Source organism: Pseudophryne corroboree, assembly GCF_028390025.1.
Source record: "Pseudophryne corroboree isolate aPseCor3 chromosome 6 unlocalized genomic scaffold, aPseCor3.hap2 SUPER_6_unloc_1, whole genome shotgun sequence".
NCBI classification, from domain to species: Eukaryota; Metazoa; Chordata; class Amphibia; order Anura; family Myobatrachidae; genus Pseudophryne; species Pseudophryne corroboree.
This window is the reverse complement of record NW_026967602.1, coordinates 316,168-343,407: the sequence shown is the minus strand read 5'-3', so window position 1 is coordinate 343,407 and position 27,240 is coordinate 316,168. Positions and strand designations below refer to the sequence as shown.

General features: G+C 45.9%; 1 protein-coding gene across 3 annotated transcripts in view; it reads right to left on the bottom strand.

Moving 5' to 3' along the window:
* Nucleotides 1-280: 280 nt before the first annotated feature.
* The window catches only part of LOC134985605 (phospholipid scramblase 3-like), a 111,483-nt gene continuing 84,523 nt past the window's right edge, over nucleotides 281-27,240 (bottom strand). For all 3 annotated transcript variants that reach the window (XM_063950422.1, XM_063950421.1, XM_063950423.1), the window contains 2 exons: nucleotides 16,634-16,795; nucleotides 281-1,382 (listed from right to left, as the gene is read on the bottom strand). In XM_063950422.1, coding sequence (XP_063806492.1) covers nucleotides 1,338-1,382; nucleotides 16,634-16,795 — 207 coding nt within the window. In that variant the 3' untranslated portion in view covers nucleotides 281-1,337. The remainder of the gene's footprint in view (nucleotides 1,383-16,633; nucleotides 16,796-27,240) is intronic.

Genomic DNA, 27,240 nt, shown 5'->3' with positions numbered 1-27,240 from the left:
TGCTGCTAAAAGCAGCTAGCGAGCGAACAACTCGGAATGAGGGCCATGGTTTTGCCCATTTGCTAACAAATTTGCTGCTGCGATCAGGTCTGAATTAGGCCCATAGGGGCAGATGTATTAACCTGGAGAAGGCATAAGGAAGTGATAAACCAGTGATAAGTGCAAGTCGATAAACGCACCAGCCAATCAGCTCCAATATGTAAATTAACAGTTAGGAGCTGATTGGCTGGTGCGTTTATCACTTTGCACTTATCACAGGTTTATCACTTCCTTATGCCATCTCCAGGTTAATACATCTGCCCCATAGTTTCTAATATTTTCCCTACTATAGATTTAAAATTTACCAGCCTATAATTTCCTGGATGAGTTTTGCTTCCCCTTATAAATAACGGCACTACATCTGCAATTATCCAGCCCCTCGCTACTAATCCAGGTATAATTGAATCACTGAAGATTAAGTATAGAGGCCTTGCTACTTCTGAGCTTAGCTCCATTAAAATCCTAGGGTGAAAACCATCTGGACCAGGAGATTTATTAGTCTTAATTTTGTTTAGTCGCTCACGGACTACTTCTTCACTCAACCGAGTACTGAGTAACGGGGCATTATCATTTACGTCTTATGACCCTGATGGAATTCCGGTGTCAGGATTCCTGAATCGGTATTTCGAGTGACGGGATTCGCTGCATCCCATTCAGAGTTGGTAGCAAACCCTACCCACAAAAAAAGGACTTTCTTTGCACCGGGGCAAACCCAAAGGGTTGCGTCCGAGCTCAACTCTAAATTTCAGTGTACAAATAAAGCTGCCAGCGTGGGTGGGCTATATACAAAAATGGGTGACATCAACCCCGCAGGCAAACTTAGCAAATGTATTCCTCCCACCCCCCACACTTGCCCAGGTGCACAGTTATTTGCCTTTCTTTTTCCTCCCTACTCAGAATTACCCCAAAAATGTTTGCAAAGCACTGGCGCCGTCTCATCCTAATGGCTCTATGGAGTATTGATGTGGATGGGTGATAGGTGTATATGTATCATGTTACCCTTCATTGAGGGCCGGAGATGGACAGACAAATCCATGTGTCTCAGTAATAGAATATGGACACAGCACTTTCTATGCAGGGAAATTGATTATCATGTTTCTCTCCTGTATAGAAAATACTGAATCCTGCGATTTACTAACAGCACTGTATTATTACAGGTAATTTCTCCCTCCACGTACTGAGACTGGATGCCGCAATTGCACTTTATTAACAGTATGAAGCACAGAATATGTGTAACTCCTCCCATAGCGTAGAGTCTTCTCGCTCGCCCCGACTGGAGGTCCAGACCGGAGTGTGTCTCAGTTGTTTCTTCTCTTTCTTCTCTCCTCATGCAGCAGGAGATCCTGGAAGAGAGAGAAATACACGTTTCTAGTTCTACCCCCTGGGAATGTACAGTGTCACCTTCTGCATTATCTGCAATGGGGTGGAATATAGGGAGTCAATCAGGATCCAGTAATTGGGTCCCCCTTCCTCTCTGCGATGCAGACTGAGAGCCCATATCTAGACACAGCTGGGTTACCATAATGATGAGCGTAGATGTTACAGCGGTGTAAGAATACTATAAGTGACAAAGGGAACAGCGTTCCTGAGTGCGCAGGCGATCACCTTACCGGTGAGGAGTCTGGCGGGACGCCGCTATAAGCTGCTGCTATCCCTTTTCCTAATTAGGGTGTCGGGATTTATCTGAAGTGCGCCCCTTGAGAACTGCATGTAATACCACTGTGGTGCCTCTTAGGGACGTAACCAGAACTTTATGGTCCCCAGAGCAACATATTAAATGGACCCCTGTCCCAATGCTTCTTGAGAGACTCCTCTCTGCAGCAGTCATTCATTTTATGCCCAATAATAGCGCCCTAGGTTACAGGGTGTCACATTGTGGGGCTGCCAGTACACATAATGACATACAGTACAATGTACCCAGTTCATTACAGCGCCCCCTTACCATTATCCACTACACACCTCTCGCTGACAATGTTATGTCACACAATCAGGCCGGGCAAAGGATCAGATCCAGGAGCTTAGCAGGAAAATCTGGGAAATTGGTATGTAACTTTATAACCCCCCTAAGCCGCTTGGCCCTGTAGCAATGCCACCCCTTGCACCCACTATAGTTATGCCCATGGTGCCTCCCTAATCTCCATAGGTTCATCTATCAGTATAAGGAAATATAATCCTTGATTGGCGCTATTTAACTCGATTATTCCCCAACTCTCGGGGAATTACCTTATGTAAATCCTGTTGGGCGGGTCTGTATATGCCTCAGGATCTTATGTGCTGCCTGATATATACCACCTAACCAGCCAGCACCCCCAGTCTCTAGACAGGAACCCCCATGGGCTTCTTTTTCTCACTCACTGAGGCAGATAGCTGACCGCCTGGCGACTCCTGCAGTTACTCCCCCTGTGGGAATTCCTCAGCAGGTACATACTGCCATCTTGGTCCCAGCCATGCCAGTCATTAATCCTCCTTGGGTGGACGTGATTTCAGATTCGGTACAGATTTGGACGCAAACCTCTATGTCTTTCCAGCAGCTACTACAAAATCACAGGCCTTTACCCTATTGGGCCGTTGTGTACTGGCTCTTCCTCTCAATCTGCTCCACTCACAGATTCAGAGTATCATCGAGTGAGAGAGGGGACACTGATGACTCGCTCACCGAGCTTGCCTCTGGAGGAAAAGTGGCTCGCTCGGCACTGGATGTGTCGGCACTTGTGGTAGATGTCAAAACTATCCTAAACATTGAGGAAGATGAACCTGCTCCTGAACTGAAGTCCTCACAGCTTTTTAAACGCCAAAGGGTACTTAAGACAGAGTTTCCTCGATCTGAGCACCTTATGGAGCTACGTCGTGAAGCATGAAATACTCCAGGTAAAAAGATTCTGCTACCTAAGCGTTTAACTTCTTTCTACCCTGTTCCAGCAACTGATTGTACAAAGTGGGATTTCCCCCACCAGTGGACTCTCATGTAACACGCTTGGTCAAATCCTTCACTTTACCTATTCCTTCTACGTCTTCCTTGAAGGAAACTACTGATAGGAGGATGGAACACTGTTTCACGTCTATCTGTTCCCTTACAGGCGCAATCACTAGGCCAACTGTGGTGTCCATTTGGGTGTCCAAAGCAATTGAATACTGGGCTGATGCTCTGCAGTATGAACACCCTTCAGACATTTCCCAAGAAAGTCTGTCACACATCCCAAAAATCAGAGAAGCTGCCTACTACTGAGGTGAAACAGCTGTAGACGCTGTCCTCCTGGTCTCTAAAGCCTCGGCGACCACCTCAGTGCTGGCTCAACGCATCCTCTGTCTCCCCTTGTGTAAAGTGGACATAGATTCTAAAAAAACCTTGGAATTCTTGCCTTTCTCTGGGAATAGTCTGTTCAGAGCCGAATTGGAAAAAGTAGTGGCTTCGCTAACAGCTGCTTGTCATAACTGAGGGCTGGTGACTGTGACTGGAAGACTCAGTTGCAGGGGCTGACGGGTACCGGAATGTAGAAGGTGTGAGAGGACTTCTGGACATACGTAGAAGCTGTATACCAAATGCCCGAAGGCATGACCACGACAACAGGAATATCTTTAAGTGCTTTTATTAAATGAAAAGTCAGATAATGTGCAACCAAACAAAACAGCAACAAGTGAGTCTCTGAAATTTCACTGGTTGTGACCAGTAACCTGAAGTATAAGTGGTATGCACTATTGTACTTAGAAGCACAGGTGAAGCATGAAGTGATGCTGGGGATCGTTGGTAAGCTTTGAGTGAAGCTGGGGTTCGCAGATAGAAATGTAGATGAAGCTGGAGAATGGCTGCTGGAAAGCCAGAGTTCTGACACAGGTGAATCAGGGAAGACTGTAGAGGGTTAATCACTGGAGAGTCGGGTTACACTGCAGAGTGTAATCACCAGGGAGTCAGGCTGTACTGCAGAGAAAGTCCTGGAGAACTGCACACTGGAATCACTGAAGACAATTGAAGCACTGACATCTTTCTGGGTGTGGAGACAGCTTATTTATACCAGATGGACAGCAGGGATTGGCTGACCAGGATACCTGGGCTCCAGCAGAACTGAGGATTGGTGGAATAGTGACATGTGATCATGGCTGCGCCCATAGACAGGAACAGAAGGGGAATTAACTACTATAGGAATGTGTAACAATGGCGGTGAAGGCCACAGTTGCGGGATCACATGCGCCTAGCAACGCGCGGCGGCCAGAGAGACAGGAGCAGAAGCAGAGATACATGGAGGACGTGCATCCAGAAGAGAGCCTCAGGCGCGGCGGTGACGGCTGCGACGGGACTGAGAGCGCCGCACCGCCGTAAGAACACATACTAAGGTGGTCAGCTAAGACCAGTGCTGCGAGCAATAACCTAGTTAAAGCCCAACCCTGGCCCGCTGAGCCAACCTCAGGAGACACCTAAGGGATAAAAACTGGTGTCTCAGTACCCAGATCGTGACACTGCTAAGATAGCTTTCCTGCCATTGGCCCCTACGCCATGTGCTCGGACCTCCAGTTCTCCTGCCTTTCACCCACAAGTCAAAGCCGAAGGCCAGTAATCTCCTAGACAAACAGCCTCTACTAAATCTATGAAACACAGGTCAAAACAGGCATGGACTGCAAGAAAGCCACCAACAAAACGTGATGACAAGCCTATCCTAAACCTCAAATCTCTCAGCAAATTTGTCAGAGAGCCCAAGTTCCCTATGGAAATACTGCACTCCATTGTTCTAGCAATGGAGCCAGTAGACTTCATGGTGTCTCTGGACATCCAGGATGCTTACCTGCATGTCCCTATAGCACCTTCTCACCAGCAATTCTTGTGGTTTGCTATTCTTCACCAACAATACCAATTTTGGGCCTTGCTATTTGGAATGTCCACTGCGCCCAGGGTCTTTACCAAAATAATGGCGGTTATGGCAGCACAGCTACGTCGTCAGGGAGTCAGATTTCTCCCTTATCTGTATGACCTGAACCTTTTGGTGCACTTCCCGAAGGCCCTACGCTGCCATCTCCAGATGACTATTGCCTTCTTATAACAACATGGGTGGCTCATCAACTGGAGGACGTCATCCCTCACACCTTCTCAGCGCATGAGCTCTCCTGGATGACCCATCTTGGAGCTCTCCTGGATTCTCAAGTACAGATACTTTTCCTGACCCTGGACAAGGTATCATCATTGCCGCAATGGATATGCCACTTGCTCAGCAGTCGCCGGGTGACCAAACACTCAGCCATGCAAGTCCTGGGATCCATGGTCCCCACCTTTATCCACTTCCACTCCAGTCCTCTATAACACCTAATCCTGGCTCATTGGAGTGGACAGCCTCATCGGATCAGATCCCAGATGATGGTTCTCTCTCCAGAGGTCTGTCTGTCTCTAACTTGGTGGCTACAGACATCACACCTGGACAAGGGGCGAGCCTTCTTGTTTCTGGATGGGGTAATGCTACCACGGATGCCAGTCTCTGCAGATATAGCATGGTAACTGGACACTGCTCCTTTCAGGGCCGTTGGACCCCGGCAGAAACCCGCTTACCAATCAATGCAATGAAGTTACGGGCTGTCTACAGAGCACTACTTCTGGCAGAGGACGTTCTTCAGGGCAAACCTGTACAGGTCCAGCCAGACAACGCCATAGCAGTACCCTAGATAAACCATCCGGTGAGGCCCCCGAAGTCAGCTGGCAATGAAGGAAGTGGCTCACATTCTTCGATGGGCAGAATTCCACCTTCCAGCAATATTGGTGCTCTTCATCCCAGGTGTACTGAACTGGGAAGCAGACTTCCTCAGCCATCACAATGTCCATGTTGGAGAGTAGTCACTACACCCGACAGGTCTTCCAACTCTTTAGTACACAAGTGGGGCTATCCGGATGTAATTCTCATGGCCTCCATGCACAACCACAAGGTTTCAGTCTACAGGTACAGGACAAGGAATTTCTGAAGAAGCCATCGTGGATACCCTGGCCATGCGGTGGACCTTCCATCTGCCATATGTCTTTTCTCTGCTTGCTCTTCTTCCACAAGTTCTTCGGAAGCTCAAACATGAAGGGGGCAAAATTATAGTGATTGTCCCGATGTGGCCCAGACATCATTCGTTTTCTGATCTGCGGAGCCTGTCTGTAGAGGATTTTTTTCCACTCCCTTAGTGACCAGACCTGCTGTCTCAGGGCACCTGTCTACACCCGGACCTAGCTTGTCTGTCTTTAATGGCGTGGCTCTTGAGTCATCCATCCTAAGGATGAAAGGTTTCTCACGGTCGGTGGTCCAGACCATGTTTAGAGCAAAGAAGCCAGCCTCTGCCCACATCTATTATTGGATATGGCATACATACCTGCAGTGGTGCATTATGAGGCACTATAACCCACAGGTTTTTTGGGTATTCAGGATTCCTTCCTTCAAGCTGGACTGTCTCTGGGACTCCAGCTGTCACCATTGAAAGTGTACACCTCGGCCCTGTCCATTTGGTTCTAATGAAAAATTGCTCCTCTCCTGGATGTTCGTAAATTTCTCCAGGGGATAATCCGGGTTTAACCTCCATATCTACCCACAGTGGCTCTCTGGGATTTATCATTGGTCCACAATGCTCTTCAGGAGCCCTAGTTTGAACCTGTGGACTCTGGACCTCAAGTGGCTAACGGAAAAAAGTGTCTTCCTACTGGCTAGTGCATCTGCTCGTAAAGTTTCAGATTTGGGGGCACTCTCCTGTTGTTCCCCCTTTCTTACTATGGATTCCACAAGAGGGGTTGGCCAGCCAACAGACAGACTCTGGCTAGATGGATTCGTATGACAATTTCACAGGCGTACACCCGGGCTGACATTCATGCGCCCTATACAGTCTCAGTTCACTCTACTCGCTCTGTGGGCAGCACGCCGTGGAGCGTCTGCAGAACAACTGTACCAGCCAGCTACATGATCTTCTGCTCACACATTTCTTAGGTGCATTGATACTTTTGCCTCTCAAGAGTTTCGATTGGACCGGATTTTTTTATCTACTCAGGAGGGTCCCCTCCCTTAAAATAACTGCTTTGGGACATCCTCATGGTATTCCCTGTGGACTCCCTATGGAACCCAAAGAAGAAAACGAGAGATATGGTAAAACTTACCTTTGTTAACACTCTTTCTTAGAGGTTCATAGGGTCCACAGGGTGCCCACCCTGACACACCTGGCTTCTATGGGTCACTCTTCTTGGTCGTCGGCTCCCTCCTCCTAGAGAGTATGGGGGTCATTCCGAATTGATCATAGCTGTGCTAAATTTAGCACATCTACGATCAGGCACCCAGACATGCGGGGGGACGCCCAGCACAGGGCAAGTCCGCCCCACATGTCAGTCCGCACCCCCCCCCCCAGCACAAGTACAAAAGCATCGCACAGCGGCGGCCGGGAGTTACTCGTCACTGCCCTGTGACGTCACGCAGGACCGCGCTCCAAAAACGTCGGCCAAACGCCGCCGTGCCATCCTCTCCTGCCCAGCGACAGCCTCTGCCTGTCGATCAGCATCTTGGGATGCCAAAAGCTTAACTGTGTGGTGCCTTGTCCTTTACTACCACCTACAACCCCATGGTATTACAGAAGAAAAAGGGGGTGTTGTAGGTGCACTGTCTCTAGCATTACTGATATCATACAGCTTAGCATATAATAAATGGTGGAGTTTAGTTATGAATTGATCAATGCATTAAGCTGCAGCCCCGCGGCAAGGGACTCCACTCTGCTGCAGTACCTAACACTATAGGGGTTCAAACCTAGGGCACGGGACCCCCCAAAAAAAAAACCCACAGCCAAGCAACCCAAGGGCATCGCAGGAAATAATTATGTGTAGTGAGAAGGATTAAGGGATAGGTGAGAAAAAAAAGGGGTGTTATGGGGTGAATTAATATTAGTGAAAAAAGTGTGTAACATGTATAATAAACAAACAGTGAAAGTGCCAAATTAAATGTAATGCTGCGATGCCCTGTTGTCGCCCAGCCACGGCAGTCCAGGAGGCCCCGCACCCCAGGAGCCACCCCATTGCTGACCTATTGTTCAGAATAACTGGACTTACCTAGAATTGTGCCATATTCACAAGTGCAGTCATGCTAGGTACCCTAGTTAAAATAAATGAGGGTCAGGTGCGGGTGGGTGCAAGTCTAAGAATGAAGGTGTCTCACTCCTTCAGGTGTGTCTATACAAAACACTTTTAGTTTGCTAGGGAGGGGCCTTAGACTGCACACCTATAGCTGCCAGTAATGTGAGGTGCTACCTACTGAGACTTGTAGTTCTACAGAAGAAAAAGGGGGTGTTGTAGGTGCACTGTCTCTAGCATTACTGATATCATACAGCTTAGCATATAATAAATGGTGGAGTTTAGTTATGAATTGATCAATGCATTAAGCTGCAGCCCCGCGGCAAGGGACTCCACTCTGCTGCAGTACCTAACACTATAGGGGTTCAAACCTAGGGCACGGGACCCCCAAAAAAAACCCACAGCCAAGCAACCCAAGGGCATCGCAGGAAATAATTATGTGTAGTGAGAAGGATTAAGGGATAGGTGAGAAAAAAAAAAGGGGTGTTATGGGGTGAATTAATATTAGTGAAAAAAGTGTGTAACATGTATAATAAACAAACAGTGAAAGTGCCAAATTAAATGTAATGCTGCGATGCCCTGTTGTCGCCCAGCCACGGCAGTCCAGGAGGCCCCGCACCCCAGGAGCCACCCCATTGCTGACCTATTGTTCAGAATAACTGGACTTACCTAGAATTGTGCCATATTCACAAGTGCAGTCATGCTAGGTACCCTAGTTAAAATAAATGAGGGTCAGGTGCGGGTGGGTGCAAGTCTAAGAATGAAGGTGTCTCACTCCTTCAGGTGTGTCTATACAAAACACTTTTAGTTTGCTAGGGAGGGGCCTTAGACTGCACACCTATAGCTGCCAGTAATGTGAGGTGCTACCTACTGAGACTTGTAGTTCTACAGAAGAAAAAGGGGGTGTTGTAGGTGCACTGTCTCTAGCATTACTGATATCATACAGCTTAGCATATAATAAATGGTGGAGTTTAGTTATGAATTGATCAATGCATTAAGCTGCAGCCCCGCGGCAAGGGACTCCACTCTGCTGCAGTACCTAACACTATAGGGGTTCAAACCTAGGGCACGGGACCCCCCAAAAAAACCCACAGCCAAGCAACCCAAGGGCATCGCAGGAAATAATTATGTGTAGTGAGAAGGATTAAGGGATAGGTGAGAAAAAAAAGGGGTGTTATGGGGTGAATTAATATTAGTGAAAAAAGTGTGTAACGTATAATAAACAAACAGTGAAAGTGCCAAATTAAATGTAATGCTGCGATGCCCTGTTGTCGCCCAGCCACGGCAGTCCAGGAGGCCCCGCACCCCAGGAGCCACCCCATTGCTGACCTATTGTTCAGAATAACTGGACTTACCTAGAATTGTGCCATATTCACAAGTGCAGTCATGCTAGGTACCCTAGTTAAAATAAATGAGGGTCAGGTGCGGGTGGGTGCAAGTCTAAGAATGAAGGTGTCTCACTCCTTCAGGTGTGTCTATACAAAACACTTTTAGTTTGCTAGGGAGGGGCCTTAGACTGCACACCTATAGCTGCCAGTAATGTGAGGTGCTACCTACTGAGACTTGTAGTTCTACAGAAGAAAAAGGGGGTGTTGTAGGTGCACTGTCTCTAGCATTACTGATATCATACAGCTTAGCATATAATAAATGGTGGAGTTTAGTTATGAATTGATCAATGCATTAAGCTGCAGCCCCGCGGCAAGGGACTCCACTCTGCTGCAGTACCTAACACTATAGGGGTTCAAACCTAGGGCACGGGACCCCCCAAAAAAAACCCACAGCCAAGCAACCCAAGGGCATCGCAGGAAATAATTATGTGTAGTGAGAAGGATTAAGGGATAGGTGAGAAAAAAAAGGGGTGTTATGGGGTGAATTAATATTAGTGAAAAAAGTGTGTAACATGTATAATAAACAAACAGTGAAAGTGCCAAATTAAATGTAATGCTGCGATGCCCTGTTGTCGCCCAGCCACGGCAGTCCAGGAGGCCCCGCACCCCAGGAGCCACCCCATTGCTGACCTATTGTTCAGAATAACTGGACTTACCTAGAATTGTGCCATATTCACAAGTGCAGTCATGCTAGGTACCCTAGTTAAAATAAATGAGGGTCAGGTGCGGGTGGGTGCAAGTCTAAGAATGAAGGTGTCTCACTCCTTCAGGTGTGTCTATACAAAACACTTTTAGTTTGCTAGGGAGGGGCCTTAGACTGCACACCTATAGCTGCCAGTAATGTGAGGTGCTACCTACTGAGACTTGTAGTTCTACAGAAGAAAAAGGGGGTGTTGTAGGTGCACTGTCTCTAGCATTACTGATATCATACAGCTTAGCATATAATAAATGGTGGAGTTTAGTTATGAATTGATCAATGCATTAAGCTGCAGCCCCGCGGCAAGGGACTCCACTCTGCTGCAGTACCTAGGGAGTCCCTTGCCGCGGGGCTGCAGCTTAATGCATTGATCAATTCATAACTAAACTCCACCATTTATTATATGCTAAGCTGTATGATATCAGTAATGCTAGAGACAGTGCACCTACAACACCCCCTTTTTCTTCTGTAGAACTACAAGTCTCAGTAGGTAGCACCTCACATTACTGGCAGCTATAGGTGTGCAGTCTAAGGCCCCTCCCTAGCAAACTAAAAGTGTTTTGTATAGACACACCTGAAGGAGTGAGACACCTTCATTCTTAGACTTGCACCCACCCGCACCTGACCCTCATTTATTTTAACTAGGGTACCTAGCATGACTGCACTTGTGAATATGGCACAATTCTAGGTAAGTCCAGTTATTCTGAACAATAGGTCAGCAATGGGGTGGCTCCTGGGGTGCGGGGCCTCCTGGACTGCCGTGGCTGGGCGACAACAGGGCATCGCAGCATTACATTTAATTTGGCACTTTCACTGTTTGTTTATTATACATGTTACACACTTTTTTCACTAATATTAATTCACCCCATAACACCCCTTTCTTTTCTCACCTATCCCTTAATCCTTCTCACTACACATAATTATTTCCTGCGATGCCCTTGGGTTGCTTGGCTGTGGGTTTTTTTTGGGGGTCCCGTGCCCTAGGTTTGAACCCCTATAGTGTTAGGTACTGCAGCAGAGTGGAGTCCCTTGCCGCGGGGCTGCAGCTTCATGCATTGATCAATTCATAACTAAACTCCACTATTTATTATATGCTAAGCTGTATGATATCAGTAATGCTAGAGACAGTGCACCTACAACACCCCCTTTTTCTTCTGTAGAACTACAAGTCTCAGTAGGTAGCACCTCACATTACTGGCAGCTATAGGTGTGCAGTCTAAGGCCCCTCCCTAGCAAACTAAAAGTGTTTTGTATAGACACACCTGAAGGAGTGAGACACCTTCATTCTTAGACTTGCACCCACCCGCACCTGACCCTCATTTATTTTAACTAGGGTACCTAGCATGACTGCACTTGTGAATATGGCACAATTCTAGGTAAGTCCAGTTATTCTGAACAATAGGTCAGCAATGGGGTGGCTCCTGGGGTGCGGGGCCTCCTGGACTGCCGTGGCTGGGCGACAACAGGGCATCGCAGCATTACATTTAATTTGGCACTTTCACTGTTTGTTTATTATACATGTTACACACTTTTTTCACTAATATTAATTCACCCCATAACACCCCTTTTTTTTCTCACCTATCCCTTAATCCTTCTCACTACACATAATTATTTCCTGCGATGCCCTTGGGTTGCTTGGCTGTGGGGTTTTTTGGGGGGTCCCGTGCCCTAGGTTTGAACCCCTATAGTGTTAGGTACTGCAGCAGAGTGGAGTCCCTTGCCGCGGGGCTGCAGCTTAATGCATTGATCAATTCATAACTAAACTCCACCATTTATTATATGCTAAGCTGTATGATATCAGTAATGCTAGAGACAGTGCACCTACAACACCCCCTTTTTCTTCTGTAGAACTACAAGTCTCAGTAGGTAGCACCTCACATTACTGGCAGCTATAGGTGTGCAGTCTAAGGCCCCTCCCTAGCAAACTAAAAGTGTTTTGTATAGACACACCTGAAGGAGTGAGACACCTTCATTCTTAGACTTGCACCCACCCGCACCTGACCCTCATTTATTTTAACTAGGGTACCTAGCATGACTGCACTTGTGAATATGGCACAATTCTAGGTAAGTCCAGTTATTCTGAACAATAGGTCAGCAATGGGGTGGCTCCTGGGGTGCGGGGCCTCCTGGACTGCCGTGGCTGGGCGACAACAGGGCATCGCAGCATTACATTTAATTTGGCACTTTCACTGTTTGTTTATTATACATGTTACACACTTTTTTCACTAATATTAATTCACCCCATAACACCCCTTTTTTTTCTCACCTATCCCTTAATCCTTCTCACTACACATAATTATTTCCTGCGATGCCCTTGGGTTGCTTGGCTGTGGGTTTTTTTTGGGGGTTCCGTGCCCTAGGTTTGAACCCCTATAGTGTTAGGTACTGCAGCAGAGTGGAGTCCCTTGCCGCGGGGCTGCAGCTTAATGCATTGATCAATTCATAACTAAACTCCACCATTTATTATATGCTAAGCTGTATGATATCAGTAATGCTAGAGACAGTGCACCTACAACACCCCCTTTTTCTTCTGTAGAACTACAAGTCTCAGTAGGTAGCACCTCACATTACTGGCAGCTATAGGTGTGCAGTCTAAGGCCCCTCCCTAGCAAACTAAAAGTGTTTTGTATAGACACACCTGAAGGAGTGAGACACCTTCATTCTTAGACTTGCACCCACCCGCACCTGACCCTCATTTATTTTAACTAGGGTGCCTAGCATGACTGCACTTGTGAATATGGCACAATTCTAGGTAAGTCCAGTTATTCTGAACAATAGGTCAGCAATGGGGTGGCTCCTGGGGTGCGGGGCCTCCTGGACTGCCGTGGCTGGGCGACAACAGGGCATCGCAGCATTACATTTAATTTGGCACTTTCACTGTTTGTTTATTATACATGTTACACACTTTTTTCACTAATATTAATTCACCCCATAACACCCCTTTTTTTTCTCACCTATCCCTTAATCCTTCTCACTACACATAATTATTTCCTGCGATGCCCTTGGTTTGCTTGGCTGTGGGTTTTTTTTGGGGGTCCCGTGCCCTAGGTTTGAACCCCTATAGTGTTAGGTACTGCAGCAGAGTGGAGTCCCTTGCCGCGGGGCTGCAGCTTAATGCATTGATCAATTCATAACTAAACTCCACCATTTATTATATGCTAAGCTGTATGATATCAGTAATGCTAGAGACAGTGCACCTACAACACCCCCTTTTTCTTCTGTAGAACTACAAGTCTCAGTAGGTAGCACCTCACATTACTGGCAGCTATAGGTGTGCAGTCTAAGGCCCCTCCCTAGCAAACTAAAAGTGTTTTGTATAGACACACCTGAAGGAGTGAGACACCTTCACTCTTAGACTTGCACCCACCCGCACCTGACCCTCATTTATTTTAACTAGGGTACCTAGCATGACTGCACTTGTGAATATGGCACAATTCTAGGTAAGTCCAGTTATTCTGAACAATAGGTCAGCAATGGGGTGGCTCCTGGGGTGCGGGGCCTCCTGGACTGCCGTGGCTGGGCGACAACAGGGCATCGCAGCATTACATTTAATTTGGCACTTTCACTGTTTGTTTATTATACATGTTACACACTTTTTTCACTAATATTAATTCACCCCATAACACCCCTTTTTTTTCTCACCTATCCCTTAATCCTTCTCACTACACATAATTATTTCCTGCGATGCCCTTGGGTTGCTTGGCTGTGGGTTTTTTTTGGGGGTCCCGTGCCCTAGGTTTGAACCCCTATAGTGTTAGGTACTGCAGCAGAGTGGAGTCCCTTGCCGCGGGGCTGCAGCTTAATGCATTGATCAATTCATAACTAAACTCCACCATTTATTATATGCTAAGCTGTATGATATCAGTAATGCTAGAGACAGTGCACCTACAACACCCCCTTTTTCTTCTGTAGAACTACAAGTCTCAGTAGGTAGCACCTCACATTACTGGCAGCTATAGGTGTGCAGTCTAAGGCCCCTCCCTAGCAAACTAAAAGTGTTTTGTATAGACACACCTGAAGGAGTGAGACACCTTCATTCTTAGACTTGCACCCACCCGCACCAGACCCTCATTTATTTTAACTAGGGTACCTAGCATGACTGCACTTGTGAATATGGCACAATTCTAGGTAAGTCCAGTTATTCTGAACAATAGGTCAGCAATGGGGTGGCTCCTGGGGTGCGGGGCCTCCTGGACTGCCGTGGCTGGGCGACAACAGGGCATCGCAGCATTACATTTAATTTGGCACTTTCACTGTTTGTTTATTATACATGTTACACACTTTTTTCACTAATATTAATTCACCCCATAACACCCCTTTTTTTTCTCACCTATCCCTTAATCCTTCTCACTACACATAATTATTTCCTGCGATGCCCTTGGGTTGCTTGGCTGTGGGTTTTTTTTGGGGGTCCCGTGCCCTAGGTTTGAACCCCTATAGTGTTAGGTACTGCAGCAGAGTGGAGTCCCTTGCCGCGGGGCTGCAGCTTAATGCATTGATCAATTCATAACTAAACTCCACCATTTATTATATGCTAAGCTGTATGATATCAGTAATGCTAGAGACAGTGCACCTACAACACCCCCTTTTTCTTCTGTAGAACTACAAGTCTCAGTAGGTAGCACCTCACATTACTGGCAGCTATAGGTGTGCAGTCTAAGGCCCCTCCCTAGCAAACTAAAAGTGTTTTGTATAGACACACCTGAAGGAGTGAGACACCTTCATTCTTAGACTTGCACCCACCCGCACCTGACCCTCATTTATTTTAACTAGGGTACCTAGCATGACTGCACTTGTGAATATGGCACAATTCTAGGTAAGTCCAGTTATTCTGAACAATAGGTCAGCAATGGGGTGGCTCCTGGGGTGCGGGGCCTCCTGGACTGCCGTGGCTGGGCGACAACAGGGCATCGCAGCATTACATTTTATTTGGCACTTTCACTGTTTGTTTATTATACATGTTACACACTTTTTTCACTAATATTAATTCACCCCATAACACCCCTTTTTTTTCTCACCTATCCCTTAATCCTTCTCACTACACATAATTATTTCCTGCGATGCCCTTGGGTTGCTTGGCTGTGGGTTTTTTTTGGGGGTCCCGTGCCCTAGGTTTGAACCCCTATAGTGTTAGGTACTGCAGCAGAGTGGAGTCCCTTGCCGCGGGGCTGCAGCTTAATGCATTGATCAATTCATAACTAAACTCCACCATTTATTATATGCTAAGCTGTATGATATCAGTAATGCTAGAGACAGTGCACCTACAACACCCCCTTTTTCTTCTGTAGAACTACAAGTCTCAGTAGGTAGCACCTCACATTACTGGCAGCTATAGGTGTGCAGTCTAAGGCCCCTCCCTAGCAAACTAAAAGTGTTTTGTATAGACACACCTGAAGGAGTGAGAAACCTTCATTCTTAGACTTGCACCCACCCGCACCTGACCCTCATTTATTTTAACTAGGGTACCTAGCATGACTGCACTTGTGAATATGGCACAATTCTAGGTAAGTCCAGTTATTCTGAACAATAGGTCAGCAATGGGGTGGCTCCTGGGGTGCGGGGCCTCCTGGACTGCCGTGGCTGGGCGACAACAGGGCATCGCAGCATTACATTTAATTTGGCACTTTCACTGTTTGTTTATTATACATGTTACACACTTTTTTCACTAATATTAATTCACCCCATAACACCCCTTTTTTTTCTCACCTATCCCTTAATCCTTCTCACTACACATAATTATTTCCTGCGATGCCCTTGGGTTGCTTGGCTGTGGGTTTTTTGGGGGGGTCCCGTGCCCTAGGTTTGAACCCCTATAGTGTTAGGTACTGCAGCAGAGTGGAGTCCCTTGCCGCGGGGCTGCAGCTTAATGCATTGATCAATTCATAACTAAACTCCACCATTTATTATATGCTAAGCTGTATGATATCAGTAATGCTAGAGACAGTGCACCTACAACACCCCCTTTTTCTTCTGTAGAACTACAAGTCTCAGTAGGTAGCACCTCACATTACTGGCAGCTATAGGTGTGCAGTCTAAGGCCCCTCCCTAGCAAACCCCATGGTATTCCCTGTGGACCTTATGGACTTCGAAGAAATGGAGTTAACAAAGGTTTTCCGAAAACTCTTGTTCTTTTGTGATTTTAGGTTATTCTTGTTGCTTATACAGAGGATTATATTAAGGGGGTACCCCAACAGGATCATTTTAGGGTTGAGTATCAATGTGATAACCCAATACATGTGCTAATGTCTACATAATATTTCCGCGATACACGAGTCAGACCACGCCGCCAGAATTACAGCCCAGCGCCAACACCTCTGTATCGCACCAGACCAGACTTACCTTCTTCTACAGAAATACACTCTTACACCAGTCCTTGTACAGGACGTGGGCAGAGTGGTCTCTTATACTGTGTACTCAGGAGAGGTGAGTGCACACTCACACACTTATACTCACAATAAACATGGTGCAGGCCAGCAGCATGGCTTTCATAGTCACATCCAGGTCATGTGGGAATTGGACAACGTAGTTATCGGTGGGGTTGAATACTTCCTTACTGAATCCCCGCCACACGCGTGTGATTAACCCCACAGAGACCGATTTATCGGCTGACACAACCTGTGGGTACAGAAGAGACACAATCATCATCCCTGAGAATCTCACCCAGACTGGACCCCAAATTCCCTATAAAGAATAAGAGGACGACTTGCAAAGCCGTGTCCTCCATTGCATCATTCAGAGATGGCAGCTTCCACATGATTCAGTCACAGTTCAGGCACACTACAGGCATCGGGGGTCATTCCGAGTTGTTCGCATGTTGCCGAGTTTTGCAATAGAGTGATTAAGTCAAAAATGCGCATGCGCATGGTACACAGTGTGCATGGTACGCAGTGCGCTAAGTATTTTAGCTCAAAACTTAGTAGATTTACTCACGTCCGACCAAAGAATTTCCATCGTTGAAGTGATCGCAGTCTGATTGACAGGAAGTGGGTGTTTCTGGGCGGAAACTGACCGTTTTCTGGGAGTGTGCAGAAAAACGCAGGCGTGCCAGGATAAAACGCGGAAGTGTCTGGAGAAACGGGGGAGTGGCTGGCCGAACGCAGGGCGTGTTTGTGACGTCAAACCAAGAACGAAACTGACTGAACTGATCGCAGTGTAGGAGTAATTCTGGAGCTACTCTGAAACTGCTAAGAATTTTCTATTCGCAATTCTGCTAAGCTAAGATTCACTCCCAGAGGGCGGCGGCCTAGCGTGTGCAATGCTGCTAAAAGCGGCTAGCGAGCGAACAACTCGGAATGACCACCATAGTACAGACATAGTACAGGCATAGTACAGACATAGTACAGGCATAGTACAGACATAGTACAGGCACACTACAGGCATAGTACAAGCACACTACAGGCATAGTACAGGCATACTACAGGCATAGCACATGCATACTACAGGCATAGTACAGGCATACTACAGGCATAGTACAGGCACACTACAGGCATAGTACAGGCATACTATAGGCATAGCACATGCATACTACAGGCATAGTACAGGCATACTACAGGCATAGTACAGGCACACTACAGGCATAGTACAGGCATACTATAGGCATAGCACATGCATACTACAGGCATAGTACAGGCATACTACAGGCATAGTACAGGCATACTACAGGCATAGTACAGGCATACTAAAGGCATAGTACAGGCATACTACAGGCATAGTACAGGCATACTACAGGCATAGTACAGGCACACTACAGGCATAGTACAGGCATACTACAGGCATAGTACAGGCATAGTACAGGCACACTACAGGCATAGTACAGGCATACTACAGGCATAGTATAGGCACACTACAGGCATAGTACAGGCACACTACAGGCACAGTACAGGCATAGTATAGGCACACTACAGGCATAGTACAGGCATAGTACAGGCATAGTACAGGCACACTACAGGCATAGTACAGGCATACTACAGGCACAGTACAGGCATAGTATAGGCACACTACAGGCATAGTACAGGCATAGTACAGGCACACTACAGGCATAGTACAGGCATACTACAGGCATAGTACAGGCATAGTACAGGCACACTACAGGCATAGTACAGGCATACTACAGGCATAGTATAGGCACACTACAGGCATAGTACAGGCACACTACAGGCACAGTACAGGCATAGTATAGGCACACTACAGGCATAGTACAGGCATAGTACAGGCATAGTACAGGCACACTACAGGCATAGTACAGGCATACTACAGGCACAGTACAGGCATAGTATAGGCACACTACAGGCATAGTACAGGCATAGTACAGGCACACTACAGGCATAGTACAGGCATACTACAAGCATAGTACAGGCATAGTACAGGCACACTACAGGCATAGTACAGGCACACTACAGGCATAGTACAGGCATACTACAGGCATAGTACAGGCACACTACAGGCATAGTACAGGCACACTACAGGCACAGTACAGGCATAGTATAGGCACACTACAGGCATAGTACAGGCATAGTACAGGCACACTACAGGCATAGTACAGGCACACTACAGGCATAGTACAGGCATAGTACAGGCATAGTACAGGCACACTACAGGCATAGTACAGGCATACTACAGGCATAGTACAGGCACACTGCAGGCATAGTACAGGCACACTACAGGCATAGTACAGGCACACTACAGGCATAGTACAGGCATACTACAAGCATAGTACAGGCATAGTACAGGCACACTACAGGCATAGTACAGGCACACTACAGGCATAGTACAGGCATACTACAGGCATAGTACAGGCACACTACAGGCATAGTACAGGCACACTACAGGCACAGTACAGGCATAGTATAGGCACACTACAGGCATAGTACAGGCATAGTACAGGCATAGTACAGGCACACTACAGGCATAGTACAGGCACACTACAGGCATAGTACAGGCATAGTACAGGCACACTACAGGCATAGTACAGGCATACTACAGGCATAGTACAGGCATAGTACAGGCACACTGCAGGCATAGTACAGGCACACTACAGGCATAGTACAGGCACACTACAGGCATAGTACAGGCACACTACAGGCATAGTACAGGCATGGTACAGGCACACTACAGGCATAGTACATGCATACTACAGTCACATTACAGCATACTTGCCTACTCTCCCGGAATGGCCGGGAGGCTCCCGAAAATCGGGTGACCCTCCCGGCCCCACGGAAGAGCAGGCAAGTCTCCCGGAACCAGCAGTCACCCTGCCCGTCCGCCCACTTACTGTGTAAAGTGGGCGGTCCGGGCAGTTGATGACGCGATTCTTGCTGAATCGCGTCATCATAGCCACGCCCCCCTGCAGTGTAATGCCAGGGATCGCGGCATTACAGAGTGGGGGGCGTGGCTTAAAGGGTGTGATATAGTAACTCCGCCCCGACCCGCCCCTGCTCCGCCCACGGTCCGCCTCCTCACACATCACAGCCTGCCCCTGCCCCCCTGCTGAGCCGACCTGGGTGCTCTCTCCCGCAGAGAGCAGCCAGAATATCGGCAAGTATGCATTACAGGCATAGTGCAGGCACACTACAGGCATAGTACAGGCACACTACAGGCATAGTACAGGCATAGTACAGGCACACTACAGGCATAGTACAGGCACACTACAGGTATAGTATAGGCATACTACAGGCATAGTACAAGCATAGTACAGGCATACTACAGGCATAGTACAGGCATACTACAGGCATAGTACAGGCATAGTACAGGCATACTACAGGCATAGTACAGGCATACTACAGTCACATTACAGGCACACTACAGGCACACTACAGGCACAATACAGGAACAGTACAGGAACAGTACAGGCACAGTACAGGCACACTACAGGCATAGTACAGGCATAGTACAGGCATACTACAAGCATAGTACAGGCATACTACAGGCATAATACAGCCATAGTACAGGCATAGTACAGGCACACTACAGGCATAGTACAGGCATAGTACAGGCATAGTACAGGCATAGTACAGGCACACTACAGGCATAGTACAGGCATAGTACAGGCATAGTACAGGCACACTACAGGCATAGTACAGGCATAGTGCAGGCATAGTACAGGCACACTACAGGCATAGTACAGGCACACTACAAGCATAGTACAGGCATAGTACAGGCACACTATAGGCATGTTACAGGTCACTACAAGCACAATACAGGCACACTATAGGCACAGTATAAGCACATTACAGACATGGTACAAACAAACTACAGGCATAGAACAGACATGGTACAGGTATATTACGGTCACAGTACAGACATACTACAGTCACAGTACAGTCACAGTAAAGTCACAATACAGGCATACTACAGTCACATCACAGTCATAGTACAGTCACAGTACAGACATACTACAGTCACATTACAGTCACAGTACAGTCACAATACAGGCATACTACAGTCACATCACAGTCATAGTACAGTCACAGTACAGACATACTACAGTCACATTACAGTCACAGTACAGTCACAATACAGGAACACTACAGTCACATTACAGTCACAGTACAGGCATACTACAGTCACAGTACAGGCATACTACAGTCACATTACAGTCACAGTACAGTCACAATACAGGCACACTACAGTCACATTACAGTCACAGTACAGTCACAGTACAGGCATAGTACAGTCACATTACAGTCACAGTACAGGCATACTACAGTCACATTACAGTTACAGTACAGTCACAGTACAGGCATACTACAGTCACATTACAGTCACAGTACAGTCACAGTACAGGCACACTACAGTCACATTACAATCGCAGTACAGGCATACCACAGTCACAGTACAGTCACATTACAGGCACAATACAGGCACATTACAGTCCCATTACAGTCCTACTACAGTCACATTACAGTCACATTACAGGCACACTGCAGTCACATTACAGTCACAGTACAGGCATGCTACAGTCACATTACAGTCACAGTACAGGCATACTACAGTCACATTACAGTTACAGTACAGTCACAGTACAGGCATACTACAGTCACATTACAGTCACATTACAGTCACAGTACAGGCATACTACAGTCACATTACAGTCACAGTACAGGCATACTACAGTCACATTACAGTCACAGTACAGTCACAGTACAGGCATACTACAGTCACATTACAGTCACATTACAGTCACAGTACAGGCATACTACAGTCACATTACAGTCACACTACAGTCACAATACAGGCATAATACAGTCACAATGCAGTCAGTACAGGCATACTACAGTCACAGTACAGTCACATTACAGTCACAATACAGGCACATTACAGTCCCATTACAGTCCTACTACAGTCACATTACAGTCACATTACAGGCACACTGCAGTCACATTACAGTCACAGTACAGGCATAGTACAGGTATACTACAGTCACATTACAGTCACAGTACAGTCACAATACAGGCATACTACAGTCACATTACAGTCACAGTACAGTCATACTACAGTCACATTACAGTCACAGTACAGTCACAATACAGTCACACTACAGTCACATTACAGTCACAGTACAGGCACACTACAGTCACATTACAGTTACAGTACAGTCACAGTACAGGCATACTACAGTCACATTACAGTACAGGCATACTACAGTCACACTACAGTCACAGTACAGGCATTCTACAGTCACATTACAGTTACAGTACAGTCACAATACAGTCACAGTACAGTCACAATACAGGCATACTACAGTCACATTACAGTTACAGTACAGTCACAATACAGGCATACTACAGTCACAGTACAGTCACAGTACAGGCATACTACAGTCACATTACAGTTACAGTACAGTCACAATACAGGCATACTACAGTCACACTACAGTCACATTACAGTCACAGTACAGTCACAATATAGTCACAGTACAGTCACAGTACAGTCACAGTACAGGCATACTACAGTCACATTACAGTTACAGTACAGTCACAATACAGGCATACTACAGTCACACTACAGTCACAGTACAGTCACATTACAGTCACAGTACAGTCACAATATAGTCACACTACAGTCACAGTACAGTCACAATACAGTCACAGTACAGTCACACTACAGTCACAGTACAGGCATACTACAGTCACACTACAGTCACAGTACAGTCACATTACAGTCACAGTACAGTCACATTACAGTCACAGTACAGTCACAGTACAGTCACAGTACAGTCACAATACAGGCATACTTCAGTCACATTACAGTTACAGTACAGTCACAATACAGGCATACTACAGTCACAGTACAGTCACATTACAGTCACAGTACAGTCACATTACAGTCACAGTACAGTCACAATATAGTCACAGTACAGTCACAGTACAGGCATACTACAGTCACACTACAGTCACAGTACAGTCACAATACAGTCACAGTACAGTCACAATACAGGCATACTACAGTCACATTACAGTTACAGTACAGTCACATTACAGTCACAGTACAGTCACAATACAGTCACATTACAGTTACAGTACAGTCACATTACAGGCACACTACAGTCACAGTACAGTCACAGTACAGTCACAATACAGGCATACTACAGTCACACTACAGTCACAGTACAGTCACATTACAGTCACAGTACAGTCACAATATAGTCACTTTACAGTCACAGTACAGTCACATTACAGTCACATTACAGTCACATTACAGTCACATTACAGTTACAGTACAGTCACAATACAGGCATACTACAGTCACACTACAGTCACAGTACAGTCACAGTACAGGCACACTACAGTCACAGTACATTCACATTACAGGCGTACTACAGTTACAGTACAGTCACAATACAGGCATACTACAGTCACATTACAGTTACAGTACAGTCACAATACAGGCATACTACAGTCACACTACAGTCACAGTACAGTCACATTACAGTCACAGTACAGTCACATTACAGTCACAGTACAGTCACTATATAGTCACAGTACAGTCACAGTACAGTCACAGTACAGGCATACTACAGTCACATTACAGTTACAGTACAGTAACAATACAGGCATACTACAGTCACACTACAGTCACAATACAGTCACAGTACAGTCACACTACAGTCACAGTACAGGCATACTACAGTCACACTACAGTCACAGTACAGTCACATTACAGTCACAGTACAGTCACATTACAGTCACAGTACAGTCACAGTACAGTCACACTACAGTCACAGTACAGTCACAATACAGGCACACTACAGTCACAGTACAGTCACAGTACAGTCACAATACAGGCATACTACAGTCACATCACAGTCATAGTACAGTCACAGTACAGTCACACTACAGTCACATTACAGTCACAGTACAGTCACAATACAGGAACACTACAGTCACATTACAGTCACAGTACAGGCATACTACAGTCACAGTACAGGCATACTACAGTCACATTACAGTCACAGTACAGTCACAATACAGGCACACTACAGTCACATTACAGTCACAGTACAGGCATAGTACAGTCACATTACAGTCACAGTACAGGCATACTACAGTCACATTACAGTTACAGTACAGTCACAGTACAGGCATACTACAGTCACATTACAGTCACATTACAGTCACAGTACAGGCACACTACAGTCACATTACAGGCATAATACAGTCACAGTACAGTCACAGTACAGGCACACTACAGTCACATTACAATCGCAGTACAGGCATACCACAGTCACAGTACAGTCACATTACAGTCACAATACAGGCACATTACAGTCCCATTACAGTCCTACTACAGTCACATTACAGTCACATTACAGGCACACTGCAGTCACATTACAGTCACAGTACAGGCATGCTACAGTCACATTACAGTCACAGTACAGGCATACTACAGTCACATTACAGTTACAGTACAGTCACAGTACAGGCATACTACAGTCACATTACAGTCACATTACAGTCACAGTACAGGCATACTACAGTCACATTACAGTCACAGTACAGGCATACTACAGTCACATTACAGTCACAGTACAGTCACAGTACAGGCATACTACAGTCACATTACAGTCACATTACAGTCACAGTACAGGCATACTACAGTCACATTACAGTCACACTACAGTCACAATACAGGCATAATACAGTCACAATGCAGTCACAGTACAGGCATACTACAGTCACAGTACAGTCACATTACAGTCACAATACAGGCACATTACAGTCCCATTACAGTCCTACTACAGTCACATTACAGTCACATTACAGGCACACTGCAGTCACATTACAGTCACAGTACAGTCACAGTACAGGCATAGTACAGGTATACTACAGTCACATTACAGTCACAGTACAGTCACAATACAGGCATACTACAGTCACATTACAGTCACAGTACAGTCATACTACAGTCACATTACAGTCACAGTACAGTCACAATACAGTCACACTACAGTCACATTACAGTCACAGTACAGGCACACTACAGTCACATTACAGTTACAGTACAGTCACAGTACAGGCATACTACAGTCACATTACAGTACAGGCATACTACAGTCACACTACAGTCACAGTACAGGCATTCTACAGTCACATTACAGTTACAGTACAGTCACAATACAGTCACAGTACAGTCACAATACAGGCATACTACAGTCACATTACAGTTACAGTACAGTCACAATACAGGCATACTACAGTCACAGTACAGTCACAGTACAGGCATACTACAGTCACATTACAGTTACAGTACAGTCACAATACAGGCATACTACAGTCACACTACAGTCACATTACAGTCACAGTACAGTCACAATATAGTCACAGTACAGTCACAGTACAGTCACAGTACAGGCATACTACAGTCACATTACAGTTACAGTACAGTCACAATACAGGCATACTACAGTCACACTACAGTCACAGTACAGTCACATTACAGTCACAGTACAGTCACAATATAGTCACACTACAGTCACAGTACAGTCACAATACAGTCACAGTACAGTCACACTACAGTCACAGTACAGGCATACTACAGTCACACTACAGTCACAGTACAGTCACATTACAGTCACAGTACAGTCACATTACAGTCACAGTACAGTCACAGTACAGTCACACTACAGTCACAGTACAGTCACAATACAGGCATACTTCAGTCACATTACAGTTACAGTACAGTCACAATACAGGCATACTACAGTCACAGTACAGTCACATTACAGTCACAGTACAGTCACATTACAGTCACAGTACAGTCACAATATAGTCACAGTACAGTCACAGTACAGGCATACTACAGTCACACTACAGTCACAGTACAGTCACAATACAGTCACAGTACAGTCACAATACAGGCATACTACAGTCACATTACAGTTACAGTACAGTCACATTACAGTCACAGTACAGTCACAATACAGTCACATTACAGTTACAGTACAGTCACATTACAGGCACACTACAGTCACAGTACAGTCACAGTACAGTCACAATACAGGCATACTACAGTCACACTACAGTCACAGTACAGTCACATTACAGTCACAGTACAGTCACAATATAGTCACTTTACAGTCACAGTACAGTCACATTACAGTCACATTACAGTCACATTACAGTCACATTACAGTTACAGTACAGTCACAATACAGGCATACTACAGTCACACTACAGTCACAGTACAGTCACAGTACAGGCACACTACAGTCACAGTACATTCACATTACAGGCGTACTACAGTTACAGTACAGTCACAATACAGGCATACTACAGTCACATTACAGTTACAGTACAGTCACAATACAGGCATACTACAGTCACACTACAGTCACAGTACAGTCACATTACAGTCACAGTACAGTCACATTACAGTCACAGTACAGTCACAATATAGTCACAGTACAGTCACAGTACAGTCACAGTACAGGCATACTACAGTCACATTACAGTTACAGTACAGTAACAATACAGGCATACTACAGTCACACTACAGTCACAGTACAGTCACAATACAGTCACAGTACAGTCACACTACAGTCACAGTACAGGCATACTACAGTCACACTACAGTCACAGTACAGTCACATTACAGTCACAGTACAGTCACATTACAGTCACAGTACAGTCACAGTACAGTCACACTACAGTCACAGTACAGTCACAATACAGGCATACTACAGTCACATTACAGTTACAGTACAGTCACAATACAGGCATACTACAGTCACATTACAGTTACAGTACAGTCACATTACAGTCACAGTACAGTCACACTACAGTCACAGTACAGTCACAGTACATTCACATTACAGGCGTACTACAGTTACAGTACAGTCACAATACAGGCATACTACAGTCACAGTACAGTCACAGTACAGGCATACTACAGTCACATTACAGTTACAGTACAGTCACAATACAGGCATACTACAGTCACACTACAGTCACAGTACAGTCACATTACAGTCACAGTACAGTCACATTACAGTCACAGTACAGTCACAATATAGTCACAGTACAGTCACAGTACAGGCATACTACAGTCACATTACAGTTACAGTACAGTCACAATACAGGCATACTACAGTCACACTACAGTCACAGTACAGTCACAGTACAGTCACACTACAGTCACAGTACAGGCACATTACAGTCACAGTACAGGCATACTACAGTCACACTACAGTCACAGTACAGTCACATTACAGTCACAGTACAGTCACATTACAGGCACAGTACAGTCACAGTACAGTCACACTACAGTCACAGTACAGTCACAATACAGGCATACTACAGTCACATTACAGTTACAGTACAGTCACAATACAGGCATACTACAGTCACATTACAGTTACAGTACAGTCACAATACAGGCATACTACAGTCACACTACAGTCACAGTACAGTCACATTACAGTCACAGTACAGTCACATTACAGTCACAGTACAGTCACAATATAGTCACAGTACAGTCACAGTACAGGCATACTACAGTCACACTACAGTCACAGTACAGTCACAATACAGTCACAGTACAGTCACAATACAGGCATACTACAG